The 27,995-nt window shown below is 43.2% G+C and overlaps 1 protein-coding gene across 4 annotated transcripts in view; it reads right to left on the bottom strand.

Moving 5' to 3' along the window:
• Window positions 1-27,995, bottom strand: part of DCLK1 (doublecortin like kinase 1) — a 352,916-nt gene that overhangs the window by 127,832 nt on the left and 197,089 nt on the right. Inside the window, exon 1 of one of the 4 annotated variants that reach the window (XM_040426115.1) lies at window positions 548-854. The exons of the other annotated variants lie outside the window; for them this stretch is intronic. Within the exon in view, the coding sequence (XP_040282049.1) occupies window positions 548-566 (19 nt within the window). The 5' untranslated portion in view covers window positions 567-854. Of the gene's footprint in view, window positions 1-547; window positions 855-27,995 lie in introns of those variants that run through there. 4 annotated transcript variants of the gene reach the window in all.

Genomic DNA, 27,995 nt, shown 5'->3' with positions numbered 1-27,995 from the left:
ATTAGAAACAATTAATTATTTATTCTCCATTTGCCTATTCATATTGTTAGTTTCATTGATAGTTTAGATTAGATTCAACTTTTAAATCTAATTAAAGTTGCATGTTCATATAATACATGCTAACAATATCTATAAAATGTATATCTATATATCTATAATACATACAGCTTAAAACACGTGTATTGCTTTGTTCATATAATACATCCTATACAATAAAACAAACCAACGCAGAAAGTATAGAAATATTAAAATGTAAAATTGGATTGAATTATTTGATTTAATGATTATTTAGATACATAGTAAAGTGGTTCACCTTAAATAACTATAATCATTGGCTGCTCAGGATATAAGGTACATTGTTACTAGGGTGACTGCACAATATTCCTTCTCATACATGGCTCAGGGCTAGAAATTAGTATATTAACATATAATAATAATACAAAAAAATAATAATCATCATAATAACATACATAACTATTATAACATCTGACCCAGCTTACATCACCAGACGTAAGGCAGCAGTTTAGGATCCACTCATTGGACTTACCTTCTATGAGCTCCAACATGAGTGAGGTTTAATGTGATTAGACCGCTTGTGTAAAAAAAAAAAAGAAAGGGATCAATGAAGGGAAAGCCAATGCTGCTTTGTAGTTACTGGAGCTTTTGCACAGTGGCAGAGGCAGCGAGTAGTTGAGAGGACACAGTGAGATGCAGGATTCAGAAGCAGATGCTTATAATGCGTAAGCCTGACGTCTTCCGAGCAGCAGTGGGAGGTGCAGGTGCAGTCTTAGGGCTACATGAAAGGTATCAGCACAGCAGAACATTGCTGCTATAGGAATGGAAAGCGACCCCCACACCCCTGTCTCTATCCTTCCCAAAGCCTCAGTAAATGTAATAAGCTATGGTGTGAATCATTATGAAGCTCAATGAGGAAAAAAAAATAATCTAATGACTCATCTGGGAATTGAAAAGACAATAACTCTTAATATCCAATGATGACTACTGAAAGCTGCTCCTCACTTGTCCCAGGCTTCAAATACAATATGCTTGTCTGCTCAAGACTACTCCTGTCCCGTATGGGTTAAGTAATAAAATTAAATTGAGAATACGCTATAATAAATTGGATCTAATATCTATCTACAGTGAGGAACAGAAGTATTTGAACACCCTGCGATTTTGCAAGTTCTCCCACTTAGATATCATGGAGGGGTCTGAAATTCACATTGTAGGTGCATTCCCACTCTGAGAGACTGAATTAAAAATAAATAAATCAGGAAATCACATTGTATGATTTTTAAAGAATGTTTTTGTCTTGCACTGCTGAACATAAGTATTTGAACACCTGAGAAACAGCAAGAATCCTGGCTCTCAGAGACCTGTTACTGTACCTTTAAAAAGTCCACCTCTACTCCACTTTTTAACTTAGTAGCACCTGTCTTAGTAGCACCTGTCTGAGCTCTTTAAAGACACCTGTCCACCCCACAGTCAGTCAGACGCCAACTACTACCATGGGCAAGACCAAAGAGTTGTCAAAAGACACCACAGACAAAATTGTGGACCTCCACAAGGCTGGAAAGGGCTACGGGGCAATTGCCAAGCAGCTTGGTGAAAATAGATCAACTATTGGAGCAATTGTTAGAAAATGGAAGAGGCTAAAGACGACTGTCAGTCTCCTTCGGACTGGGGCTCCATGCAAGATATTACCTCGTGGGGTATCACTGATGATAAGAAAGGTGAGGAATAAGTCCAGAACTACAAGGGAGGAGCTGGTCAATGACATGAAGAGAGCTGGGACCACAGTTTCAAAGGTCACTGTCAGTAGAACACTACGCCGTCATGGTTTCAAATCATGCATTGCACGGAAGGTTCCCCTGCTCAAGTCATCATATGTCCAGGCCCATCAGAAGTTTGCCAATGACCATCTGGATGATCCAGAGGAGACACGGGAGAAAGTCATGTGGTCAACTGAGACCAAAGTAGAACTTTTTGGTCTAAACTTCACTCGTCGTGTTTGGAGGAAAAAGAAGAATGAGTTGCATCCCAAGAACACCATCCCTACTGTGAAGCATGGGGGTGGTAACATCATGCTTCGGGGGTCCTTTTTTGCGAAGCGGTCAGAACGACTGCACTGTATTAAGGAGGGGATGAATGGGGCCATTTATTGTGAGATTTTGAGCAACAATCTCCTTCCCTAAGTCAGAGCATTGAAGATGGGTCGTAGCTGAGTATTCCAACATGACAACGACCCGAAGCACACAGCCAGGATAACCAAGGAGTGGCTCCGTAAGAAGCATACAGTATCAAGGTTCTGGAGTGGCCTAGCCAGTCTCCAGACCTAAATCCAATAGAACATTTTTGGAGGGAGCTGAAACTCTGTGTTGCTCAGAGACAGCCACGAAAGCTGACAGATCTAGAGGAGATCTGTGTGGAGGAGTGGGCCAAAATCCCTGTTGCAGTGTGTGCAAACCTGGTCAAGAACTACAGGAAACGTTTGACCTCTGTAATCGCAAACAAAGGCTTCTGTACCAAATATTAACACTGATTTTCTCAGGTGTTCAAATACTTATGTTCAGCAGTGCAAGACAAATACATTCTTTAAAAATCATACAATGTGATTTTTTTTTTACAATTCTGTCTCTCAGAGTGGGAATGCACCTACAATGTGAATTTCAGACCCCTCCATGATTTCTAAGTGGAAGAACTTGCAAAATCGCAGGGTGTTCAAATACTTCTGTTCCTCACTGTATCTCTCTATCTCCTAATCCAATTATCTATCTCATAACCATATTTCTATCGACTGGAAATGGGTTTAGGGACACAAGTGTGCCCCCCCAACTAAAATGCCCCCCAACTGAGAGGCCGCAGCTGGGCACAGGGAAATGAGCGCTTCCATTGCGCTCATCTCCATAGTCATCTGCCTGTGCTAGTGCGGCGGGGCAGGGGAGGGAGAGGCGTGTCCCTTCCCCTTCCTCTGATAGGCTGCAGGCACTAGGCCGGCGCAGGCAGCGCAATGACGTCATCGCGCCGCCTGAGCCATACAGCGCGGGACACAGGCCAGAAGAGGCCTGCATCGCATCGCTGATATGGAGGTAAGTATAAGTGTTTTGTTTTTTTTTACAATAGTTTTATAGGCACATTGGGGGGGGGGGGGGGTTCTCAGCTCTTGTTACTGGGCTGGCACATGATGAGGGGGCTCTTACTGGCACATGGGGGGCTCTTGTAACTGGCACATGGGGGGGGCACTTGTTACTGGCACATGGGGGGGAACTTATTACTGGCACAATGGGGGGGGCTCTTGTTACTGGCACATGGCGGCTTTTGTTACTGGCATATGGGGGGCTTTTGTTACTGGCACATGGGGGGGCTCTTGTTACTGGCACATGGAGGCTCTTGTTACTGGCACATGATGCGGGGGCTTATTACTGGCAAATGATGGGGGGCTTATTACTGGCAAATGATGGGGGGCTTATTACTGGCAAATGATGGGGGGCTTATTACTGGCACATGATGGAGGGGCTTATTACTGGCACATGATGGGGGGGTTTATTACTGACACATGATGGGGGGCTTATTACTGGCACATGATGGGAGGCTTATTACTGGCACATGATGGGGGGCTTATTACTGGCACATGATGGGGGGCTTATTACTGGCACATGATGGGGGGCTCTTGTTTCTGGCACATGATGGGGGACTCTTGTTACTGGCACATGATGGGGGACTCTTGTTACTGGCACATGATGGGGGACTCTTGTTACTGGCACATGATGCGGGGGCTTATTACTGGCAAATGATGGGGGGCTTATTACTGGCAAATGATGGGGGGCTTATTACTGGCAAATGATGGGGAGCTTATTACTGGCAAATGATGGGGGGCTTATTACTGGCAAATGATGGGATTATTACTGGCACATGATGGGGGGGCTTATTACTGGCACATGATGGGGGGTTTATTACTGGCACATGATGGGGGGGCTTATTACTGGCACATGATGGGGGGGCTTATTACTGGAACATGATGGGGGGCTTATTACTGGAACATGATGGGGGGGCTTATTACTGGCACATGGTGGGGGGCTCTTGTTTCTGGCACATTGGGGGGGGGCTCTTATTACTGGCACGTGATGGGGGGCCGAGCTCTTATTACTGGCACATTGGGGGGCTCTTATTACTGGCACGTGATGGGGGGCTCTTATTACTGGCACATGATGGGGGGGCTCTTGTTACTGGCACGTGATGGGGGGGCTCTTGTTACTGGCACATTGGGGGCACTTATTACTGGCACATTATTGGGGGCACATTATTGGGGGCACTTATTATTGGTGGGCACTATAGGGGCATCTACTGAGGCCACAAAGAAGAGGTATTTTATATGGGGGGCTCTGTACAGTAGCATTTTATACTGGGACACATTATGGTGGGTACTATGGGGAAGGGGGGGGAGGAGTACTATGGAGTCATCTACGGGGGGCACTAAGAAGGGGTATTTTATACTTGGAAATTATGGGGGACACTGAGGGCATCTACTGGGGCACGATATATGGGGCATTTTATACAGGTACATTATGGGGGGCACTAGGAGGAAAGGGGGAGAGGAGCACTATGGGGGCATTTACTGGGGGGCACTATATAGGGGTATTTTATACTGGCACATTATGAGGACATTAGCTCAACTGGAGGCATTACAAGGGGGTATTTTTTGCATTGTCACATTATAAGGAGAATTATTTCTACTGGGGGGGGCATAATGGTGGGCTTTATTACGCCCCCATGGTATGACCCCCTAGTAGCAGCACCAGCCTCTCCCTGCTCTGCTATCCCACTGCCCCTTCTCCAAATCCTTATTATGAAATCTTTCTCATTAGGATAAAACACAACATCAGCTCCACCGAGCCCCCCGGCCAAAGTGTTGAAGTGGTGTCCGAGATCCCCAAGGGTCAAGCCAAGTAACTGTAAGTTTTAATGTAAAATATGTTTATGTTATACACATATAGCATACACTGTGCCACACAATATACAGTATACCTCTACACTGAGTAGTCTGTTCTATAAGCACCATTGTTTTGTGGCGGCAGACAGAAAATGATCTGGAAGTGCCCCTCCCTCTTCTAAACTGTAATCCGTATCCTCTGACCTGCAGAAATCATCACTCGCTCGGTAACAACTAACAGGCAGTGCCTGTAGGCTGTAGCCTGGCCCTGTTACCGAAGCTAGCCGAGTGGTGAAAGGTTAAGGTACTAGTAGAGATGAACGGCCGCTTAATCCTGATTTAAAGTTAAAGTTACTGCAGGATATGGATTACAGTTTAGAAATGTCAAATGTACACTCCTGTGAGCGGCGGGGAGGGAGATCTGTGGATGACACTGTTATAGGGAGGGGGATCTGTGGATGACACTGTTATGGAGGGGGAAATGGGGATGACACTGTCATGGGGTGGATCTGTGGATGACACATATAGCATAATATTCTATATACGGTATGTGTCATCCACAGATCCCCCTCCATACAGTGTCATCCACAGATCCCCCTCCATAACAGTGTCATCCACAGATCCCCCCCCCCCCCCCCCATAGCAGTGTCATCCACAGGCAACTAGGACATGTTGAAATCTGAGTGATTTTTATATTTTTAATTGATGGGGGGGCTTATTACTGGCACATGATGGGGGGGCTTATTACTGGAACATGATGGGGGGCTTATTACTGGAACATGATGGGGGGGCTTATTACTGGCACATGATGGGGGGCTCTTGTTTCTGGCACATTGGGGGGGGCTCTTATTATTGGCACATGATGGGGGGGCTCTTGTTACTGGCACGTGATGGGGGGGCTCTTGTTACTGGCACATTGGGGGCACTTATTACTGGCACATTATTGTGGGCACATTATTGGGGGCACTTATTATTGGTGGGCACTATAGGGGCATCTACTGAGGCCACAAAGAAGAGGTATTTTATATGGGGGGCTCTGTACAGTAGCATTTTATACTGGGACACATTATGGTGGGTACTATGGGGAAGGGGGGAGAGGAGTACTATGGAGTCATCTACGGGGGGCACTAAGAAGGGGTATTTTATACTTGGAAATTATGGGGGACACTGAGGGCATCTACTGGGGCACGATATATGGGGCATTTTATACAGGTACATTATGGGGGGCACTAGGAGGAAAGGGGGAGAGGAGCACTATGGGGGCATTTACTGGGGGGCACTATATAGGGGTATTTTATACTGGCACATTATGAGGACATTAGCTCAACTGGAGGCATTACAAGATCCCCCTCCATAACAGTGTCATCCACAGATCCCCCCCCCCCATAGCAGTGTCATCCACAGGCAACTAGGACATGTTGAAATCTGAGTGATTTTTATATTTTTTTTAAACCACAGACAGCAGGACTTTTCTTCCCTGTTGCGGTTTTAGGTATTGGGTAAAGTTTCGCAGCATTTCTAAGCATACTTGTGTAAATGTATCTTTCTTATAGCTGCCCACCCCCCCTACTTGAAAGTTAGAGACGCCACTGAGGGACACATCCATGGCAGGGCTATAGAAGTCCATGGCATATCATGGTCCTCACAGTCTATGGCAGGCATTGACTTATTGTGCTGCTTTGGGCATTGATTTCTCCTCTTCCCCCAGCATTATGGATAGTTTCTCTTTCTCCTCCATGGAGGTGAAGTCTGGGAAGAGATCAGTCTCCTAAAGTGAGTGTCCCTCAGTATTTGGATCTGTCGGTCTCTGGGGTTAGATAGTTTCTCCAGATATGGGGCAAGTTTGTACTTCCTCTGTAGGCTCTGGTATATTGTCAGCTTCTGTGATGTTCTTATGTTGTTCCTCCAGACGTTGAGATATTCCTTTTTGCTCTTGTGTATCATCTTCTGATTTTCACCTTTTGTCAGGCTGTATTGGTTGGTGGCTTGGTCAAGCTGGGTTTGAGTGAGTTGTTCTGGGGTGGTTAGTATACCTGGGGTTTCTTAGTACCAAGGTATTGTGATGGTAGGAGCAGAGACTGCTGCTATGTAGATGGGCCTGGAATGAGAGTGCCCTCTTCTAGACACTGGCAGAAGCAGCAGGGTTTATGGAGTTGGAGAAGGTGTTTGCAGAATTCCAGGTGAAATATTTCTTTTGACTCAGAGTCCAACTTTAATCAGTCTGGGAATGTTTCTGGACCCCACACTTCACTGCCATTCAGAAGAATTGGGGTGATGATACTATCAAAGATTTTAAGCCATCCATTTTATACCTATGCTTCCTACAAGCCGGTAGATTGAATTTAAATTCGCAATCAATGCCCTGTATATGTATGAGCAGCCTGCTGTTTGAATGAAATAAACTTACAAGGGTTGTCTCATTACATACATTGGCGTCATTGCTAGAAGATGCCAGCAATGTCCAATCAGCGGGGTCTGACCCATGTAACCACTGCATATTGTCAGAACAAAGTGCCAGAGGCTCCAAGAAAGCTTTGTGCCACTGGGTCACCTTTGTGTTCTGCCGTCAGTGATCACAGCAGTCTGACCATAATTGGAAACTCATCCTAGGAACATGCCACCAGTGTCTGTGATGACGTACATGGTTATATATCTGTGTAGTATAAACCAGTAGTTGCCATTTATTTCTATGAATGAAGACATACTGGTGATCATTCGTAGAATAGAAAAACAGGTGACCAGATTCTCATTTTGTGGTGGAGTATGAAAGCAAGGAAATACAAATTCAATAATAGGTTGCTATAGGCAAACTCCTTACTTCTCTTTTTAATTAAAAACCATTGTATCAAGCACTGCCCTACTAATACATAACAGGTAATATACTGCATATGCACATCCAGGCTGTCAGCTGCTTAAAGGAGAACTACCAAAATGATGATACAATTTTCAAAGACCCTTTAGACCCGGGATACTCAACTTATAATTTAATTCAAATAGCCTAGTTGCCTAGACTAGTAAACTCCCGTTTCTGGTCGGTATAAAACTTAACATTTATTTCATTTTATTTATTAGAAAAATAACATAACGGGAGAACAAAGAATAGTTTAAAATTCTAGGTGTGGTAGGGCACTAGTGGCTGGGATAGGGGTTACTTCACCCATATAATCAACCCCATAGCATCCGTTTGTCCCACTTTTTCCTTTTTGTCAGCAATAGTTTTACTTTGTTTGCCTAGGTGAGCATAATGCTAAGAATGCACTTATTCATTCACCCTAAGTCTCTGGAATGTCCAGTGATTTTCCTTTTGTGCAATTCTCAGCCACTGGTGTTCAGGCACGATCGAGTCTGCAGTTACTCCGTGCTGTAACACTTGGTCCTACCTACTCCTAATCTAAAAACTAGCACAAGAGCTCCCCCTCCAAGGGAGCTCTTGTGCTAGTTTTTAGATTAGGAGTAGGTAGGACCAAGTGTTACAGCACGGAGTAACTGCAGACTCGATCGTGCCTGAACACCAGTGGCTGAGAATTGCACAAAAGGAAAATCACTGGACATTCCAGAGACTTAGGGTGAATGAATAAGTGCATTCTTAGCATTATGCTCACCTAGGCAAACAAAGTAAAACTATTGCTGACAAAAAGGAAAAAGTGGGACAAACGGATGCTATGGGGTTGATTATATGGGTGAAGTAACCCCTATCCCAGCCACTAGTGCCCTACCACACCTAGAATTTTAAACTATTCTTTGTTCTCCCGTTATGTTATTTTTCTAATAAATAAAATGAAATAAATGTTAAGTTTTATACCGACCAGAAACGGGAGTTTACTAGTCTAGGCAACTAGGCTATTTGAATTAAATTATAAAATGATGATACAACACATTTCCTGTACATTCCCCTGCAGATAATAACTGGAAGCCGGGCCATTGCTAGGATCTCCAAAAATTTGGGGGTACATTTATTAAGACCGGCGTTTTAGACGCCACTCTTAACGCCTATACCTGGAGGTGGATCCACTGGAGTTATGAAGAGGCGCCGGCCTCTACTTAACTTCAGAATATCCTCCGCCACTTCTAAATGTAAGACAGCATCATAGCTGTCTTAAAGTTAGACCATTTTGTACGCCTAAAACAGGCTCCCATGCCTCGCCCCCTGGCGTGAGTGAGGAGAAGTCGCAGATTACGGCGCAAAGGTCCTCTGGCAATCTGCGCCAGAAATATGCCTAATTTAGGCGTATTCCTGTTTGATAAATGACCCCCTTGGTGACCAAGCCCCAATACATATGTGTCAAATTCTCAATCCAACTACTCAGTCCCAGTGCTAAAGGCATATTTAGATGGGCATTACATTTAGGACTACCACACATACAAAAAAATACAGCACCACATAACTATAGTTATAATGCCCCTATAGTGCTCCCAGTAGTTATAATGCCCCCTCTAGTACCCCCAGTGCGACTGACAGTGGAATTCTACTCTCTCATAGGCCTGAGGCTTATAAGAGTGAGCAGCAGGGCAGGGAGCCATTGGCATCCTAAAGGGATACAGCTAAACCATCAATACAAGAAATTAGAAAAAAAAGTGGAACACATGGGCAAGGGCATACACTATTTCCCTAATAGCACCACATACCATGACAATGCTCAAAATACCTCTCCAGCAGCATCTGATACTACCAAGCAGCACAAAATACCTCCCCAACAGCACCAAATAAATACCACCATGCAGCACAAAATATCACAACTATTAGCGCCAAATAAATACCACAGTACGGTACTAAATATCTCCCCAATAGCAGCAAATAAATACCAGTGCAGCATAATATCTCCATAAACAGTGCCAAATAAATACCACCATGCAGCATTAGGTACCTCCTCAAAAGCACAATCTAAATACCACACTACAGCACCATATACCTCCCAGCAGCATTGTCCCCTGACCAGCTCTTCCCTGCTGTCAGCAGTATTGTCCCCCTAAATATGCTTTCCCCTTTGATAGTAGTATTGTCCTCATTTCAGTTTCTTACCACTCTCGCAGACTGGAAGGAGCACTTCTCCTGCAGTTCGTCCTTCGTACTCTCAGAGGATGAAGGACCTGTGATGATGTCATCACAGTCAGGTCCTTGAGCCCTCGGAAGCTCAGGAATGCACGAATACAGCAGAGCTTCCATTATCAGTGCACTTCCTGTTTAATCATGTCAAGACACCACCTGACATAGTGGTCCACTGGGAAGGGCAGGTTACCAGTTCGGGCCTGGGGACAGCACTTTAATTTATGTGCTAATACAGTTTAATCCTATTCTGGGACAGAGTGTAGATGTGAATGCATATACAGTGTAAGGCACATCAATGGAAAATTTCCATTTACACATCTGTAAATAATATTATATAGACATCGTATTCTGGAGTCAGAGACGATAGGCACTGCTCAGAGGTGGGATCTTCTGGTTCTCCCCAGCCCTCCCAAACTGTTTGTCAAAATACAAGTCGGTTTGGGGAACAGAAGGGCAGCGAGCCTAGGGCTTCCATGCACCCGCTGGCAACTTTTAACACACTGTCTTTTCTCAAGCATCCCGGCAGTCTCAGACTGTCTCTCAGTGAGCAACCTTATACCTGTGCTGTCTAAATATATTTATTTTAAGCACTTATATAGCGGTGACATATTCCACAGCACTTTACAGACATTAGCATCGCACTGTGTCCAATGGGGCTCACAATCTATGTTCCCTATCAGTATGTCTTTGGAGTGTGGGACGACACTGGAGAACCCGGAGGAAACTCACACAAACACGGGGAGAACATACAAACTCTGTGCAGATGGTGACCTTGGTTGGATTCGAACCTAGGACCCCAGGACTGAAAGGCACCAGTGCTGTTATATATAAAAAATGGCGCAGGTTTTAAAGACATGGTCCACCAGCCGAATGGTTAAAATTCTAGAATGTATATATTTTGTCCATAATATATTAATTTGCAGTGGAAAAATAGAAAGGGAAGAGAAAAAGAGAAGAAGATAATAAATGATGAGCTGATGACATCTCAAGTGACCAATCATTTACCGGTCTTCATTAAGACTAATTATGGTAAAATAATGAGCGCTATTAGCCGTTTTGTTGCCGTAGGAGACAGACCATTAATGCTGTTTCTACCAAGTAAGAAATTATCATCATTACAACAAAATTGCACAATTATGATAAAAGGCCAGGCTTTCATTGAAATATAGAATAAAGTTAAAGCTTTACTAGGGTGCACCAAAGCCAGAAATATTCCCATCTCCTACAAACACAGTCTCTTTCTCTAGCAAGAAACAGACTTCAGACACGAGTGACACAGCAGGATTATGCGGCTAGGTAAATAATGCCTTATGTACTTTCTGCTGCAATCACTTGCCACTTTCACGATCTGCTTGTTTCCAAAAAATGGAAACTTTTTTTGTTCATATTCAGTGAATGAAAACCGGCTCTGATTGTGTTCAGATGCATGGCTCATCACAAGAGAGTCCGGTACACTTGAGGAGTCCTGCACCTGTGCGTACAGCGCTTGATCAAGGAGTGCACACTGTGATGTAGCAGTAAAAGAATAATGCACATTGTGATGCCACAGAGCAAGAAAAGTGCATGCTGCAAAGTCACATCACAAGCATTATGTAGACTGTAATGCCCGAGCACAAAAATAATGCACATAATAGCCCAGGAATAGCGCACAGAAAAACCTGGCATGATGTCTGAGAGGCACAGAAGGATCTAGCAGTAGTTGGTACTTATAGTTATGCCCATGTGCTTCATAAATCTGGGCCTTGCTTGCAAAATTGGTGACTATTACTATATAACTTTGGCGGTTACATTTTCTGCATCTCCAAGTTTTATCAATATGTCCCAACGCAAAGAATATTAAGAAAAAATCATGAATGAATCCATATGTGGTATGTTGTCTAAGGCTATGGAAACCTTTTGGGGTATTTTCTTACTGAAATGCATGTATTTTGTAATAAATCACTTTTGTTATTTTTTTACTGCTTGGCTTCTGCAACTTCTGTATATCACAATACATAGCAAGCTGCAGAATGCCATTCACAGGCAATTCCTTTAGAGGGCTTGTCTGACAACTCAGTCTCCGGCCCCTCTTGTGCGCTCTTGAACAATCATATCAGCTTAATTATGATCAAAGTCGATCACAGGAGGGACCGCAGACCGAGCCCTTATATGACCTCTCAGAACAGATTTGCCTGTAAACAACATTCTGCAGCCTCCTATTACTGTGAAACGTAAAAGTTGCAGAAGGAAAACAGTTGAAATGGTTTGTTAATAAAAACCTATAACAATTTTATTTTTGCCAAAAAATTCAACATAAACAATGCCCCAACATATATTGCAGGTTAGGAAGGCATCAGTCTCATTATTTGAAATCTTCCATGAGCAACCCAACCTTCTTTTTTGGTACTAAGAGAACAGTCAGTCTGCAATGATTCATAGCAAACAGAAGATGCTCAACCGGCAATAAGTCACTTCCCCAAAGTCAACAAAGTCCAAAGTGAAAAATGGATCCATCAAGAGCTCTCCAGCGTGACTGATGAAATTGTTAGGACCAAACAGAAATGGGGAAAATAATTACTGAGTAATAGCTCTGTCATAAAAGGTACAAGCTGCTCAGTGTTAAACGGAAAGGTCAGCCTTTTTGGTCCAGAGCACACAATCATAAGTTGACCACAACAGAAAAATATCAGGCATTATGAAATGCGTCAGGTGGCAAACAGAACGTCTCAGACCCCTGCCAGCAAAGTCTTACAAAGAATGTGCATCCAACACATAAACTGCTAGAAATCTACCTTTTCTGAATTATGTTAAAGATGACTCAAAAGTTTATAAGGAGCCTTGTTAAATAGTATGGCAAGTCTTGTGGCCGGTCTTCTGAAAGGTTCATCTATGGTGTGTGGTCTTTACAAGAATCTACAAGTTCTGGCACACAGCTTCATGCATGACCACTGATCTAGTTCTTCAGATACAATGAAAGTTCTCCAAAAGACCACTTCTTTGACACCACCATCCCCCATCTAGACCTTTCTATGTATACTACCTTATTTTAGAGCACAAGCACTCCAAACGACCATTAAGGAATCCTCCTACTCATGAGCTGCTTGCTCTCCCCCGCTGAAGGAGAACTTTTTTCCTATGGCATTGACATGCAGTGGGAAGATCCAGGAGCTCTTGAATATGGTGATGCCCTAGTGTGCACTCTTGGCTTGTTCCGCAGCTGCTCAATACAAAGTTTAGCAAAACGACTGGGTCAATTGAGGAAAATAACCCAACGTTTTGCTTAGGGTGTCTGTGACCAGTTTCTTGGGGGATATTTTATATAACAAAAAGATACACACACATAAATTATAGAATAAAATACAAATGGAATGGAAAAACACACCATCAATGCTAACCCAAACCACTGCCATATTCATCCTCTTCAAATAAGACTGTACATAATATTAAATATCAAAACCACTAGAACAAAACAGTGACCCCATTTTAATAATTTATTTTAGAGTCAATATGCAAATGTGTATATATTTATATATTCTTTTACTTTTTGCACATTTGTTACATGTGTCACAAATTAATGGAGCAAAAGTCTGTCTGTCACTAGCAAACTCCCTATCCATCTGTTTGCATAGACACATCTGATTAAAGCACTGTTTTCCTTTTGTTGACCTGCAAATTAGGCTTTTGGTGCAATGAGGGCATTGCCATTACTCTTGTTGCACCCAAGCTCCACTCCTTTCTGTGGCCATCCCCTCCCTGACTGTTTTGATTGACAGGGCCAGGCAGCGGCAAAGCAACGAGAGAGGTGCTGGCCACAGAAAGGAGTGGAGCTTAGGTGCAACAAGAGCAACAGTAAAGCTTTTGTTGCATCTTAAACCTAAATTTGCAAATTATTAAAAAGTATTGTAACTCGGGAACGGAGCCTCGGATCAACAAAAAAAAACAACTGTGTTTTAATCAGGTGAGCCACAGCTATGTGTCTATGCAAACAGCTGGATAAGGAGGTCGCTGGTGACAGATTCCCTTTAAAGGATTTAAAAAAATTGAAGGTCTCATGCTGCAGTCATACTTTTCATCTATCACCTATTTCTTTATTTTTGATGGATTTCAAGTGATGAATTGATACTAGTTATACACATTTTGCATGTGACAATCAGGGGCACCACATCCAAGATTTTTGGGTTTTAGTTTGCTCCAAGGAAGAGTCTAGTAAGGCCTCATGCACATGACCGTAGTTCGGGTCCGCATCTGAGCCGCAGTTTTTGCTTTTCACTTCAATGGGGCCGCAAAAGATGCGGACAGCACTCTGTGTTCTGTCCGCATCCTTTTCTCCGTTTCGTGGCCCGGCGAAAAAAAATATAGCATGTCCTATTCTTGTCCGTTTTGCGTTTCTACAATGGGCCGACTGTTCCCTTCCGCAATTTGCGGAAGGCACACGGGTGGCTTCCATTTTTTGCAGAGCCGCGGTTTGCACAGTAACAGCACGGTCGTGTGCAAGAGATGGCGCAGACAGTTTGGTTGTCTTAGAATTTAATACTTGACGAACAGATTTTATCTGCAGGCTTCAGACAGTAATGTGGAATCTGCTTTAATAAAATGTGATATAAATAAATGTGACACTCTGCTTCACGTCTTATATATTGACTCTTTGAGGAAATGAATTACCCCCGGTCCTTACATATATCAGGCTTCTACTCTTGCTTTAGTTTTCAACATGGATTGAAATAGTTCCTGAACACTTGACATGAATACACATCTAGGTTTTACCAATTCATCAAATGACTAACATAACCTACAGGTGAAACTCGAAAAATTTGAATATCGTGCAAAAGTCCATTTATTTCAGCAATGCAAATTAAAAGGAATTGCATTAATGCAGCTTAAAAATTGAATTTTGTGAAAAGGTTCAATAATCTAGGCTCAAAGTGTCACACTCTAGTCGGCTAATTAACCCATACCCCCTGAGCAAAGGGGACCTTAAAACTGTGACTTTGGGGTTTCATAAGCTGTAAGCCATAATCATCCAAATTATAACAAATAAAGGCTTGAAATATCTCGCTTTGCATGTAATGAGTCTCATATATTAGTTTCACCTTTTAAGTTGCATTACTGAAATAAATTAACTTTGCATGATATTCAAATTTTTCGAGTTACCTGTACACCCCTGGGCAGCTCAGTCCCTGTTTAGTTCAGTTCTCTAGGCCGTGCTTTGCAGTACTGGACTGCCATCTCAAGAGCCTGTTGGCAGGTAATGTCTGGCTCCTTAGACTCCGCCATGTATAGGGCAGTTGCAAAGAAAGCAGAGCATCTAGGTGTAACAGTAACGCCCCCGTTGCTCCTAGAGGCTAATTTGCATATATTAAAACTTCATTTTTCTCAGCAATGCGGGCACATATGAACATGGGACCAACACAGATGTCTTCAGCTGTCAAGTTATGAGCTGAAGTTATTGCTTTGTACCACTTGGAACCAAACCCGAGTTCAGGAAATGTTTTTTTACAGTCCAAATTAATTTATGAAGTTATTGCGTGAAGTCTCGCGAGATTGTCGAGAAAGATCTGCTAGATCGTAGTCCTGTGTTAAGGGACCATAACTGTGGATTCATCCCTAGGGATACAGTCCTGATGAGGATGATATGTCAGGAGCTGTGAGCACTATGGGGGAGATTTATCAAAATTGGTGTAAAGGAAAACTGTCTTAGTTGCCCCTAGCAATTAATCAGATTCCACCTTTCATTTTTCAAGTTCCTTTGGAAAATGAAAGGTGGAATCTGATTGGTTGCTATGTGTTTTCCTTTACATCAGATTTGATAAATAACTCTGTATATGTTCTAATATTTTTTTTTTTATATCAAGACACTTTGGGAATGAGCATAGGAACAGTCACATAACTGATGTCTTATGTTTCTTTAGGAGAAATGTGAGCCCCTGATCCCAGATTTGCATTACAAGTGGGCAGCTAAGAGGAGAAAACAATGAGGAGAGCTGTATCCTTTGAGCTCCATTACAGTCTATGGGAGCCTTACCTAATTATAGACCCAAGCCTATTAGGCATTTATAACATACAGTGCTGCCCATAATTATTCATACCGCTGGCAACTTTTGACTCAAAGTTACTTTTATTCAACCAGCAAGTAATTTTTTGACGGGAAATGACAAAGGTGTCTCCCAAAAGATAATAAGACGATGTAGAAGAGGCATTATTGTGGGAAAAATTTTTCTCAGCTTTTATTTACATTTGAGCAAAAAGTGTCCAGTCCAAAATTATTCATACCCTTCTCAATAATCAATAGAAAAGCCTTTATTGGCTATTACAGCAATCAAACTCTTCCTATAATTGCAGACCAGCTTTTTGCATGTCTCCACAGGTGTTTTTGCCCATACATCTTTAGCAATGAGCTCCAAATCTTTCAGGTTGGAGGGTCTTCTTGCCATCACCCTGATCTTTAGCTCCCTCCACAGATTCTCAATTGGATTTAAGTCTGGACTCTGGCTGGGCCACTCCAAAACGTTAATGTTGTTGTCTGCTAACCATTTCTTCACCACTTTTGCTGTGTGTTTTGGGTCATCGTTATGCTGAAATGTCCACTGGTGCCCAAGGCCAAGTTTCTCTGCAGACTGCCTTATGTTGTCGTTGAGAATTCTCATGTATTGCTCTTTTTTCATGGTGCCGTTTACTGTGATTAGGTTCCCTGGTCCATTGGCTGAAAAACACCCCCAAAGCATTAGGTTCCCACCACCATGTTTGACAGTGGGGATGGTGTTCTTTGGGTTGAAGGCTTCTCCTTTTTTACGCCAAATGAAGGAAACATCATTGTGACCAAACAATTACATTTTTGTTTCATCTGACCATAACACAGAAGACCAGAAGTCTTCTTCTTTGTCCAGATGAGATTTTGCAAAGGCCAAGCGAGCTTTTGTGTGCCTTATCTGGAAAAGTGGCGTCCTCCTTGGTCTGCATTGCGCAGTGTCCGTTGAATTGTCTGCCTTGAGACATTGCCACCAGCAGAGCCCAGATTCACCAATATGGCCTTGGTGGTGATCCTTGGATTCTTTTTCATCTCTCTAACTATCCTCCTGGCCAGCACAGGTGTCACTTTTGGCTTCCGACCACGTCCTCTGAGATTTTCCACAGTGCGGAACATCTCTTATTTTTTGCTCAAATGTAAATAAAAGCTTAGAAATGTTTGTTTTTTTCCCACAATAATATCTTGTACATCGTCTTATTATCTTTTGGGAAACACCTATGTCATTTCCCATCAAAAAATTACTTGCTGGTTGAATAAAAGTAACTTTAGGTCAAAATTTGCCAGGGGTATGAATAATTATGGGCAGCACTGTATCTGTCTTCCTTGCATTAACATTATAACTCTAAAGAATCTCTTAGCACAGGAAGCTGAGATATGTGGGGCTGTTTGGCAGGGTCCCTATATTGAGAATGTAAAATGAGATGTACCTTGCAAAACTCTGCCAAAACGGCATAAAAAGAATTGACAAGTATATGGAGAGAAAATTACTTTTTCAGGATCATTACTGGGTAGACCCTCCAGGTTCCCCCTTGCTAAGGCTCATTCTCTTCAGTAAATGCGCAGCAATTACCTGATGTTCAGCTTCTTTCTCACTAGCGGGTCAGCAGTCTGTACTTCGTAATCATTATGCCCTCTTTCTAATACGAACCAGCTCGCTGTACAATAAGTTCCTTCTGAATGTCATGTACACACTGTCCTAGCAAGTGATGAGTGCGACTGAAAAGGGTAATCTATTGCCACTCAATCAATCCTGCACTCTTTTACTTAAAGGGAACCTATCACCTCTACTATGCTACCCTCACTGAGCGTTTCTAAATGTTCATTGTGTTATCCTAAACATATAAATTACACTTTTAATTTCATTTGCAGACAAATTCAATAAGTACTTCCCGTATTTTATGTAAATTAACATAAAAGAGTCATATCTTACTTGTGTGACCAGAGAAGAGTCATATTTTCAAGCTCTGACTCATCTAGGGTTAATTTGCATATGTATCAAATTAGTTTTTTTACACAATAAAAGCCCACAGAGCTATGGGACTTGGTATTGCGGATGTGCTAGCGGCCATCTAGCAACCCATGTCCTCAGCTCTATACCCAAAATCCAGGTGACAGGTTCCCTTTAAGCTGAAAACTGAACAGAAATCACACCCCAAAACAATCCGTGCACCTCAAATACATGCTGCCAACACCAGACGAGATGTCACTCTGCAAGTACACACAGGAGCACACGTCTCGCAGGCATCAAACAGGTGAACATTCTTTGAAAGGTTATGGATTCTTTTAGCGCATACAAGGACTAACACATAGGGGCACGTTTATTAAGACTGGCATTTTAGACACTGGTCTTAATAAAACCCTAAGTTGGTGGTGGATCCGGCGAAGTTATGAAGAGGAGCCGGCCTCTCCATAACCTAGGCGCATCCAGCGCCAGTTAAGACAGCTTCCTAGCGGTCTTACATTTAGACCTTTTTCTACGCCTAAAACTGGCGTAGAAAATGGAAAATGAGACGGGCATTCCGGCCGGTCCACTTCCCCGCCCGCCCCACGCCCACAATTTTAGACCTGACGTTAGCGGGGAGAAGTTGCAGAAAGCGTTGAAACTAACCGTTGCGCTGACATCTGCACCTGAAATACGCCTAATATAGGCGTATTTCAGTATAATGAATGACCCCATACACTTTAAAAGGAGAAGGTACAGTGCTTACAAAAAAAATAGAGACAAAATAAAATGAGATACCAAACAAGCAAAACAGTTATAAAAATGTAAGTTATAACACTTACAAGTCTTCTGTTTCCCCGAGGGTAGGAAGAAAATGGGACATACTCAGTCTTAGCTGCCATTTGGTTCAGATTTTAGAACCTCTCAGTAATTTGTTAGTCAAATGTGTTGGTTATTATCGGAGATTAGGAATATGGAAGAAGGATTTGGAATATTAAATAGATGATTTCTGTAACAGCGGCTGCTGTGCGCCGCTGTTCCCCTGCTTCCGTCCGCGGTCCCGGGCACTGTGTTCAGCGGTGATCTGCTGCCAGTGCTTCCCATTCACCGCTGCAATCCTGGGCTCTGTCTGTGTAGGTACTGTTGTTATGGGATCCGCTCCACAGTTTCCTCTCAGCCCTGGCCACAGCATGCTTGCAGCGCTTCCTTCAAGGGGTTGTCTGGGATCAAACTTATTTTTTTCAAAACATCTTACTCACCTTTAGTAGCCGAGTCTATGTTCCCAAGATGGTTTTAGGTAGCTTTTACACTGGAGCATGGCTCCTACAGTCCCCAACAGATTGTTTACATATGTGTTTATCTGTGCGATCACTTCCTGCCGCACTGCACTGTGGGTCCCAGAGTAGGGCGGCATCTCCTGGTTTCTACTGTCTAACATCATGTCCCTGCACCCGCCCCCCTCATACATATTCATTCCTCCTGCACATCGTCCAGGGAAACAGCAGTATCTTGAACCAATCACGAGACAGGAGGTGTGTCCCAGACTACCTCAGCCCCCTTGTAGGCACTGTTCCTAAGCTGTAGTTACAGATCACCGCTCTTCCTTATTGGAGCTAATGTAAAGAGCAGCCAATGAGTAAGCAGTGAAGAAAATAAATATCACCTAGAAGTACTGACTTGTGAATATTCTTAGACTGGACAGTTGACTGTCAAAATAAATAAAAAAACAACTACAGTGTAATAAACTTACCTGTCTGCGCTCCATCGGCGCAATCCCCAGCTTCGCCACGGCACGCTGGAAGAGACTGAGCTATGCCCCCTAGTGCACTGGGGGAGACAAGCAGTGGGCTGATTGACAGTCCAGCCGCTCACTTACAAGTTTTGTTTGTGTTTCTGACCTATGGAGCGCTGGGCCACTGGACCTATGAGGTTCTGATCCAGGGACCCGGAGCTCTATTTAAATCCCCTCCTGTCTATTCACCATAGCCAGTGATAGTCTTAGTTGGCTCACTAGCATTGTCCCTTGTTCCCTGTTACTGTATTGCTATTGGTAGTATGTGCTTCTGACCCTGGATTATCTTCCGATTACTCTCCGTCTCACGTTTTCGTACTGCGGCCATTTCTGACAACTCTGCTTTTTGTCTGTCTGTTCATGTCGGTCCTCTCTGCTAGTGTTGAGCGAATCAAAGCAACATAAGTGGAATTCGACCCGAACTTTAGGGAAAATTTGATTAGTCACGAATCTGAATTTCCTTTCGCTCCATGGTAGCTATAAAATTTAAAATGGCAGCTGCATGTGTTGCAAAAGCCCAGGAACACGAGATCACCCATAATGCTGTGTAGCCAGTCAATTTGCAGATAGCTATCCACTCTAATATCATAGCCCTATAAAACCCTCATCCCGTGCGGTCTCCGCCATTTCAGTTCAGTTCAGCGGAACATAGGGAGAGACGTGACAACCGCTCATGCGCTAGGGACAGTGTTGCTGAAAACTGTTTAGAAAAGAATATTGAATAACAAGAGTGCAGGGACAGTGCAGGGAGATCGTAGGGAGAAGAGTTTTTTTGAAACTGTAGGGAGAACATAAGGAGACAGCAGGGACACTGCAGATTGAGAGTGTAATCGCCACGTGCACTTCTTCAACTGTGGTGACATTCATAGTTAATCTGTTATTTCATACATAGACTTACTGTGTGTCAGACTCAGGATTAAAGGGTGATCTAATATATATATCGCTGCGTGCATGTTGTTCGACTGCTGCAGCATTCATAGTTAATCAGATTTTTTATACATAGACTTACTGTGCCTCAGTATTTTTAAAGGGCAGTCTAATATATTGCTTGCTGCTGCCACCCTCCCCCACTCTGTCATGGGGCCACTACTTGAATCTTGGGGCACTTTACAGTTAAGTCCACTGCGATAAATTAGACCCGACGGTAACTGTAACCTGTGATACTGACGCACAGTAAATCTACAGCTAACAGAAGGGATTAAAAAGCATGTGTTTGGACTGCCAGAACATGCATTAAAAGAAAAAATATTGTCTCCACTATTATTGCTGCTGTCTCCATTTCTTTATTTTGTTCCACTAAGGAACCATTTGGATACAGTTCCTGCAGGGGCGCGCACATGTTTTGTGTTTTACTGAAGGGTGCTGTATGCTTTTCTTTTTGTTTAACAGAACGGATTAGCAATGAATCTTGGTGCACTGCACAGAGATGTAGACGGCGATAAATTACACCTGCCTGTGATACTGAGCGAATTAACTATGAATGCGGGTGCACTAGAACGTAATGCACAAGGGGATACATTCTACCTGCACTCTCCCTGCAGTTTAACTTCCAAGCCTTCACACTGAGATTGGGCCACCAAGTGGGATGAATATGATTAGGCAGAGTGGCCTGGGTATACCTGATTTACTGCGATTCGTGACAAATTAATTTGGAACAAATCAAATTTCTTGTCGAGGTTTGGAGAATCGGCCAAATCGAATTTTAAAAACTTCGCTCATCTCTAGTCTCTGCACTTAGTGTAGGAACCGCTGTCCAGTTGCAGTTCAGCTGGGTGGTTTCAGTTCAGGGCCTCACTGTTCTTGTCCTTTACTCTGCAGTATTTCTGACATACAGATAAAGGATTATATATGACATATATAAAATCATATTTACGATTTCTTAATATGGTTAAAGTGTTTTTGTGTTTGAAAATGGTCTGGTTATAGACTGACATTATATACTTTACTCAGCAACCAAATTATAGGATGGGCAACACGGGGCAAATTCCACAGGACCTCTTCCATTGAGGAGCCTCCAACATCCCATTTCATCTTGCACAGATTAAAGAGAACCTGTTAGCAGATTCATGATGCCCTATCTACAGATGACATGAAACTGGGACACACTTCCTCATGAACCATGTTTTACCAATGCTGCAGCGTGTCAGAGGAAGACATTGTTTTTAAAAGTGTTGGGCATGATGAGTAGGTGTCTTCCCGCTGGGTTTTTCATGCTCGGCTCTCCATGTGAAACAGCCACTCAGACTCAACAATGTGGTGGCCAGTGGGGGAGTCCAAGAAACCGAAAGCAGGGTTGAGCCAGTAAAGAAAACAATTCCAGTTGGCTAGAGAGTTACTGCTGCTATAGATTAGTTAGCAGCTGAATTAGGCATTGTATGTTGTTATTATTTAGACCCTGTATGACGTCATTATAGTGTATGATGCGTACAGCAGCTCAATAGAGTGGCCAGGAGCCGTCATATACCCTATTCCAGCCATGACACACAGTATTAAAATACATTTTATTACATTGTGTTTCTTCACAAATGTAAAAAAAAAAAAATACTAAATTGCAATGATCACTCATCAGGAACTATCGAATAAAGATAAGACTCATCTTAAGTATAAAATCCACTGAAATAATAGTTTTTAAGTTTTAGAAATTATTTGCGCTCATCTGAAATGAAATCTTTCATTTAGCACACGACTGGTGCACAACCGAGCATTAAAACCCATTTCTCAATTTAACTCTCTTCAATTCCTTCCTATTTTAATCAAGGGCCTGTGCTGTTTCTAGAATATTCTGAAGACAAATGAGTTTTGTCAAGCTCGGGTATTTGTTTTCATGGGAAAGGCAATGCAAATGGCGAAGCAGAAATCTGAAAAATGTGGAGCACATACTTCTCAAGACAGGCCAGAAGTAGACACTGGTCTTGCACAGCTCGACCATTATGGAAGGGGTCATCAGTATGCAGGTGTCACGGGGAGCCAAAGGCGCACTCGGTCTCCCATCAGCCGCAGACCTGCTGCTTAGCTTCGGTAGCGAGGATCTGTGTTTGGCCTCGTTCCCAGGGCGGCTTTGCTAGCTGGGAGGCTCCCTGCTCCTAGGTCTGCCTTGAGCGCCGAGCTGATCACTTGGTGCTCGACTTGTCTGTCTGTCGGTCATGTGACGCTGGCCACGTCACATGACCCTCAGACCCCACTATAAATACAGGCAGCCTGCTGGCCACAGGTTGCCTGTTAATTCTAGGTTCCTGGCTATTTGTTGGACTACTGAATACTCACCTGATCCTGTTCCCTGACGATCCTTTGCCTGCTCCTCCTGTACTGCGCATCCCTCCTGGTATTGTGATCTCGGCTCCCACTACTCTTTGCGGACTTTTCTGGTACTTCTCTACTCTCCTAGTATTTGACACCGGCTTCTCCTGACCATTCTTTGCTTAACCCTTTGTACTGCATAACTCTCTTGGTTCTGACCCGGTCCGTTCACGTTCCGTATTTAGTCTTGTCTGTCTTGCCTGCACATATCCTAAGTAAGGGACTGTCGTCCAGTTGTCCCCTGTCATCAGGACTCGTGAGGCAAATAGGCAGGGCCAGGGGTGAGGGTGGAGCGCAGTGGTCACTATCCTTCCCCCTGTGTGTTTGTGGACGTGACCGTTACAGCAGGAGGCTCAGGCAGCGGCGAGAGAAGCGATGGGCTGGCTGTACTCACCGCTCCCTGGTCTTATTAGGGATGGACTATGACCTAATGCTGTGAGACATCAGATCACAGTGCAGGGCAGACCCTGCAAGAAGAGCAGGGAGTGGCGAGTACAGTAAGATTGCGCGGTCCGAAGAAGGAGAGGTAAGTTTGGTTATTTCGTTCAAGTTTAGGGGTCTGATCTGAGGATAAATAGAGGTCTGAGCTGAGATCTGAGGAGGAACGGGGGTCTGATACAAAGGTCTAATGTGGGTCTGGTCTCAGGAGGAATGGGGGTCTGATACAGAGGTCTGATGGTGGTCTAATCTGAGGTATGATGGGGAGTCTGATCTGAGGTCTGCGGAGGAATGGGGTCTGATCTGAGGTCTAAGAAGGAATGAGGGCCTGATCAGAGGTCTTATGGAGCTTGGAGGTCTGAGCTAAGGTCTGATGAAAAATATTTATTTTCTTATTTTCCTCCTCTATATCCTAGGTGTGTCTCATGGTCAGGTGCATCTTATAGTCCAAAAAAAATACAGTAATACAGAGCACCAAGGCTACTTTTTGAACAATTGATCAGCGGGAGTTCAGGGTACTCTGGTACCTGAAGAACAGGCAATCACATAAATGAGTGGACAAACACTTTAAAGAGGAGCAGCCACCATCTTCTCCCCTACTCTATAATCATTGGGGAGTAGAAGGATTCTATATGTTATCCTATACATTAGATTTTTATTTTATAAGTTGCTACATACTGCAGTGATGTCGAACTGAATTACCTAGAGAATATGATGGGTTGACCACCACTGGATAGGTAACTGTTCCTGCCACCTTTGTGAATTAGGAGTTCTGGGAACAAAGACATCTTAGTTCTACTTAAAGGGGGCTACAGATATTGATGACCTATCCAACTCCTGGCACCCCTGCCAATCAGATGTTTAAAGGGGCCATGGAGCTCATGTACACCGTCTCCATTGTAGCAGCAGTTTAGTGTAATTACAGCTGTCCAAGTGAATGGGAGAGTAAGCTGTCAAGACACTAAATCGGCGCCGCAAAGGAGACATTGTGCAAGTAAAAAGTGAAGAGAACGCACAAGCACCATGGTGCCTTCAAACAGCTGATTGGCAGGTGTGCCAGGAGTCAGACTCCCTGACGTTGATGACATATCCTGAGGATATCTCTAGCCTAAAGAACCCCTTTAACCTATAAAACTATTAGGCGAATGAAGTATAGAAGGTTGTCCAAAAAATAAATATACTATGTTCACATGTGCAACGTGGCTTCCGTTTACAACACATGCAGATCTGTCATACGACACATACCAATGGAACCCATTGGATCCCATTAACTTATAAGGGGTTCTGTTGTGATGTCAGTCAATATGATGAAAAGAATAGCATTGCAACTCTAAGTTCAGGCTCCCAGAGGGAGATCTGAAGCAAGGGACTCTATGACACCCATATGCCCAAATAGCACATACGGACATGGGTTGTCTTTATTCTGTAAAAGCAGCTCAACTGCTAGCCCAGTTTCATTGCTTCTTAAAATGCATAGTCAATGTATCCTCTCCTGGAATAAATTATATCAAAGTGGAGTGCCGAATGCCTATGGAGAAAAACTCACACATTTCCTACATTACAAATTCATGCTAAGAACCTATAACTCTGCCCTTTACCTCGCCAAACACTGTAAAAAATAAAAACCAAAAAAACTCTTTGACACTTTTCACTCCCTCCTCAGTCCCAAAGTGCAGGTGCCTATCACATTACTCCATTATTTAAAAAACTTTCTCTTGACCCATTCTGCACAACTAACTACAGACCAGTCTCCAATCTTCCCTTCATCTCTAAACTACTGGAGCGTCTGGTCTACTCTCGTCTCATCCGCTATCTCTCTGCTCACTCTCTCCTTGATCTATTACAATCTGGTTTCCGCACCCTATATTCTACAGAAACTGCCCTCACCAACATGACAAATGATCTCCTGACAGCAAAATGCAACCGTGACTACTCTCTGCTCATTCTTCTTGACCTCTCTGCAACTTTTGACACTGTAGACCCCCATTTCCTACTCACCATGCTCCAATATATCCGCCTAAAGGACACTGCCCTCTCCTGGTTTTCTTCATATCTCTCTTCTTCACACTGCTCTTTCAGTGTATCATTTGCTGGCTCCACTTCTTCTCCTCTCATTCTTGCTGTTGGGGTTCCTCAGGCTTCAGTCCTAGGCACCCTCCTCTCCTCTCTCTACACAGCCCCAATTGGACAGACCATCAGCAGATACGGTTTCCAGTACCATCTCTATGCTGATAACACACAACTTTACACTTCATCCCTGACATCACCCCTGCTGTTTTACAGAACAGCAGTGACTGTCTTTCCACCGTCAATAACATCATGTCTTCTCTCTATCTGAAACTGGATCTTTCAAAAACTGAACTTTTTTTCTCTCCATCCACTAATTTACTTAAACCAGATATCTCCATCTCAGGGTGTGGCACTACCATCACCGCTGTCTCGGTGTTATGTTTGACACTGATCTTTCCTTCACCCCCTATATTCAATCTCTCAACCGTTTATCCCGCCTGCACCTCAAATACATCTCTAGAATCCGCCCCTTTCTCACTATGAAAACAAAATCTCTTATTGTTGCTCTAAAGCACTCCTGCCTCGATTACTGTAACTCACTATGAATTGGCCTCCCCCTCGCCAGACTTTCCCCTCTCCAATCTTTTCTTAATGCAGCAGCTAGGGTCACCTATCTAACCGCTACTCCGAAGCCTCCACTCTGTGCCAGTCATTGCACTGGTTGCCCATACAGTATAGAATCCAATTTAAACTGCTTGTTCTCACCCACAAAGCTCTCCACAGTGCTACACCCCTCTACATCTCTTCTCTCCTGTCGCTCTACCACCCTACCAGTGCTCTACATTCTGCAAATGACTTACGACTGACATCCACCATAATCCGAACCTCTCACTCCAGGCTCCAAAACTTCTCCCTAGCTGCAACGGTTCTCTGGAATGCCCTACCCCAAGAAATTAGGTTAAACCGCAATATATACAGTTTTAGGTGCTCCCTAGAATCACATCCCCTGATCTAACTCCTTTCCATATATAGCCCATTTATTTTAAGTTCCTGAACCTGAGCCTCAACCAATCTCTCCACCGCACCCATGCACCCAGAAGCACTACAGATATCGTCTGGTGACTGGCTCATGCTGCTTTATATCTACTCCCCCATTTTTTCCAAGATGGCTGGACCATTGCACAAAACAAGCACTTTTACCTTTTATGTCACATCTTTCCCCTCATACATTGTAATATCTTGCAAGTAGGGTCCTTATTCCTCTTGTTCTAATTATTGACTTGTCTGTTGCTATGTTATTTATGACTGCTTGTACATGAGACCCTGAACTGTAAAGCGCTGCGGAATATATTGGTGCTACATAAAGATTATTATTATTATAATAGAAACATACCATGTATCCCCAGGATACACAAAAAATCTGGGCTCTATTTTAGGTGATACTTCTTGGTAACTAAAAACTTGTATAGCGCCACCTGCTGTGGCAATATATCTCTTTAAATATGTAGGGCACAACTAGAGATAAGCAAAGTTATGGAAAATTCAATTTGCCTGCTTCGTGGGAGCAATGATAGGGAACAGCAATCAAGCCACCCCCCATCATTGAACAACTCAGGTGCCGCATTCATCGCTGATCGCAGTATCTACCATTTAGGCCTTTCAGGGGTTAATACTCACCTTATCCATTTGATCTCGTGGAGGCCGTCGTGGGCATCTTGATTGAAGACACCTCACAAAATCTAGATATTTTGCGCGGTATCTTTAATCAAGATGGCCGCGACAGCCTCTAAGTGATCAAATGGATAAGGAGAGTATGTATTTTGTTTTTACCAATATTTCAGGAAAAACTGATTAGTTACCATGAAGCATGAGGAAATTCGGCTTCACGACGAATTAAAGTTTTCCTAAAATTCAGATCAAAGTAAATTCATTTGCCTTCGATTTGCTCAACACTAGACACAACATAGAGTTGGCAACAACCACTGTAAGCCAAGAACAGCTTAAAGGACTAATTCTAGGGCTCAAGATGTCTTATACATCATATAATAGCATAGTAGGAGCATTATTACTTTTGTAAGAACATCTGGTTTGTTGAAGCTGACGTCGGCTGTGTAAGCAGCACAAAGCTCCATGTTTGTGGAGACATTCAGTTCGAACCAACTGCACCGTTCCCAAAGTTCGTCATAGCTAATCAGTTCTGTTTTTTCTTACGTTATGACCTGGCTCATGAAGATGTTGCTACACAACTGACTCCCACACACACCATCCATTATCCGTACCTGGTAAATAATGAAGTGTTCAACAGTATGAGTAGCTCCAGAATGAATAGTACATGTAGGTGTCTTTTATGCCGATGTTAAGGGGGATTGAAGATTTTCAATACATGGCTATAGTGCCCCAGTTTCAACTAAAATGATGCATTACAACACTAGCTATAATTAATACAAGGGCCTGCAAAATACAAGCCCTGGTAATCTTCTAGTTAAAGAACAACAGAATTTCTCCTACATATTTATATGTGCTATTGGATCTCCT

This window comes from Bufo bufo, chromosome 3, assembly GCF_905171765.1.
Source record: "Bufo bufo chromosome 3, aBufBuf1.1, whole genome shotgun sequence".
NCBI lineage: Eukaryota > Metazoa > Chordata > Amphibia > Anura > Bufonidae > Bufo > Bufo bufo.
The sequence above is the reverse complement of the archived record's forward strand: the minus strand, read 5'-3'. Positions and strand labels throughout refer to the sequence as shown.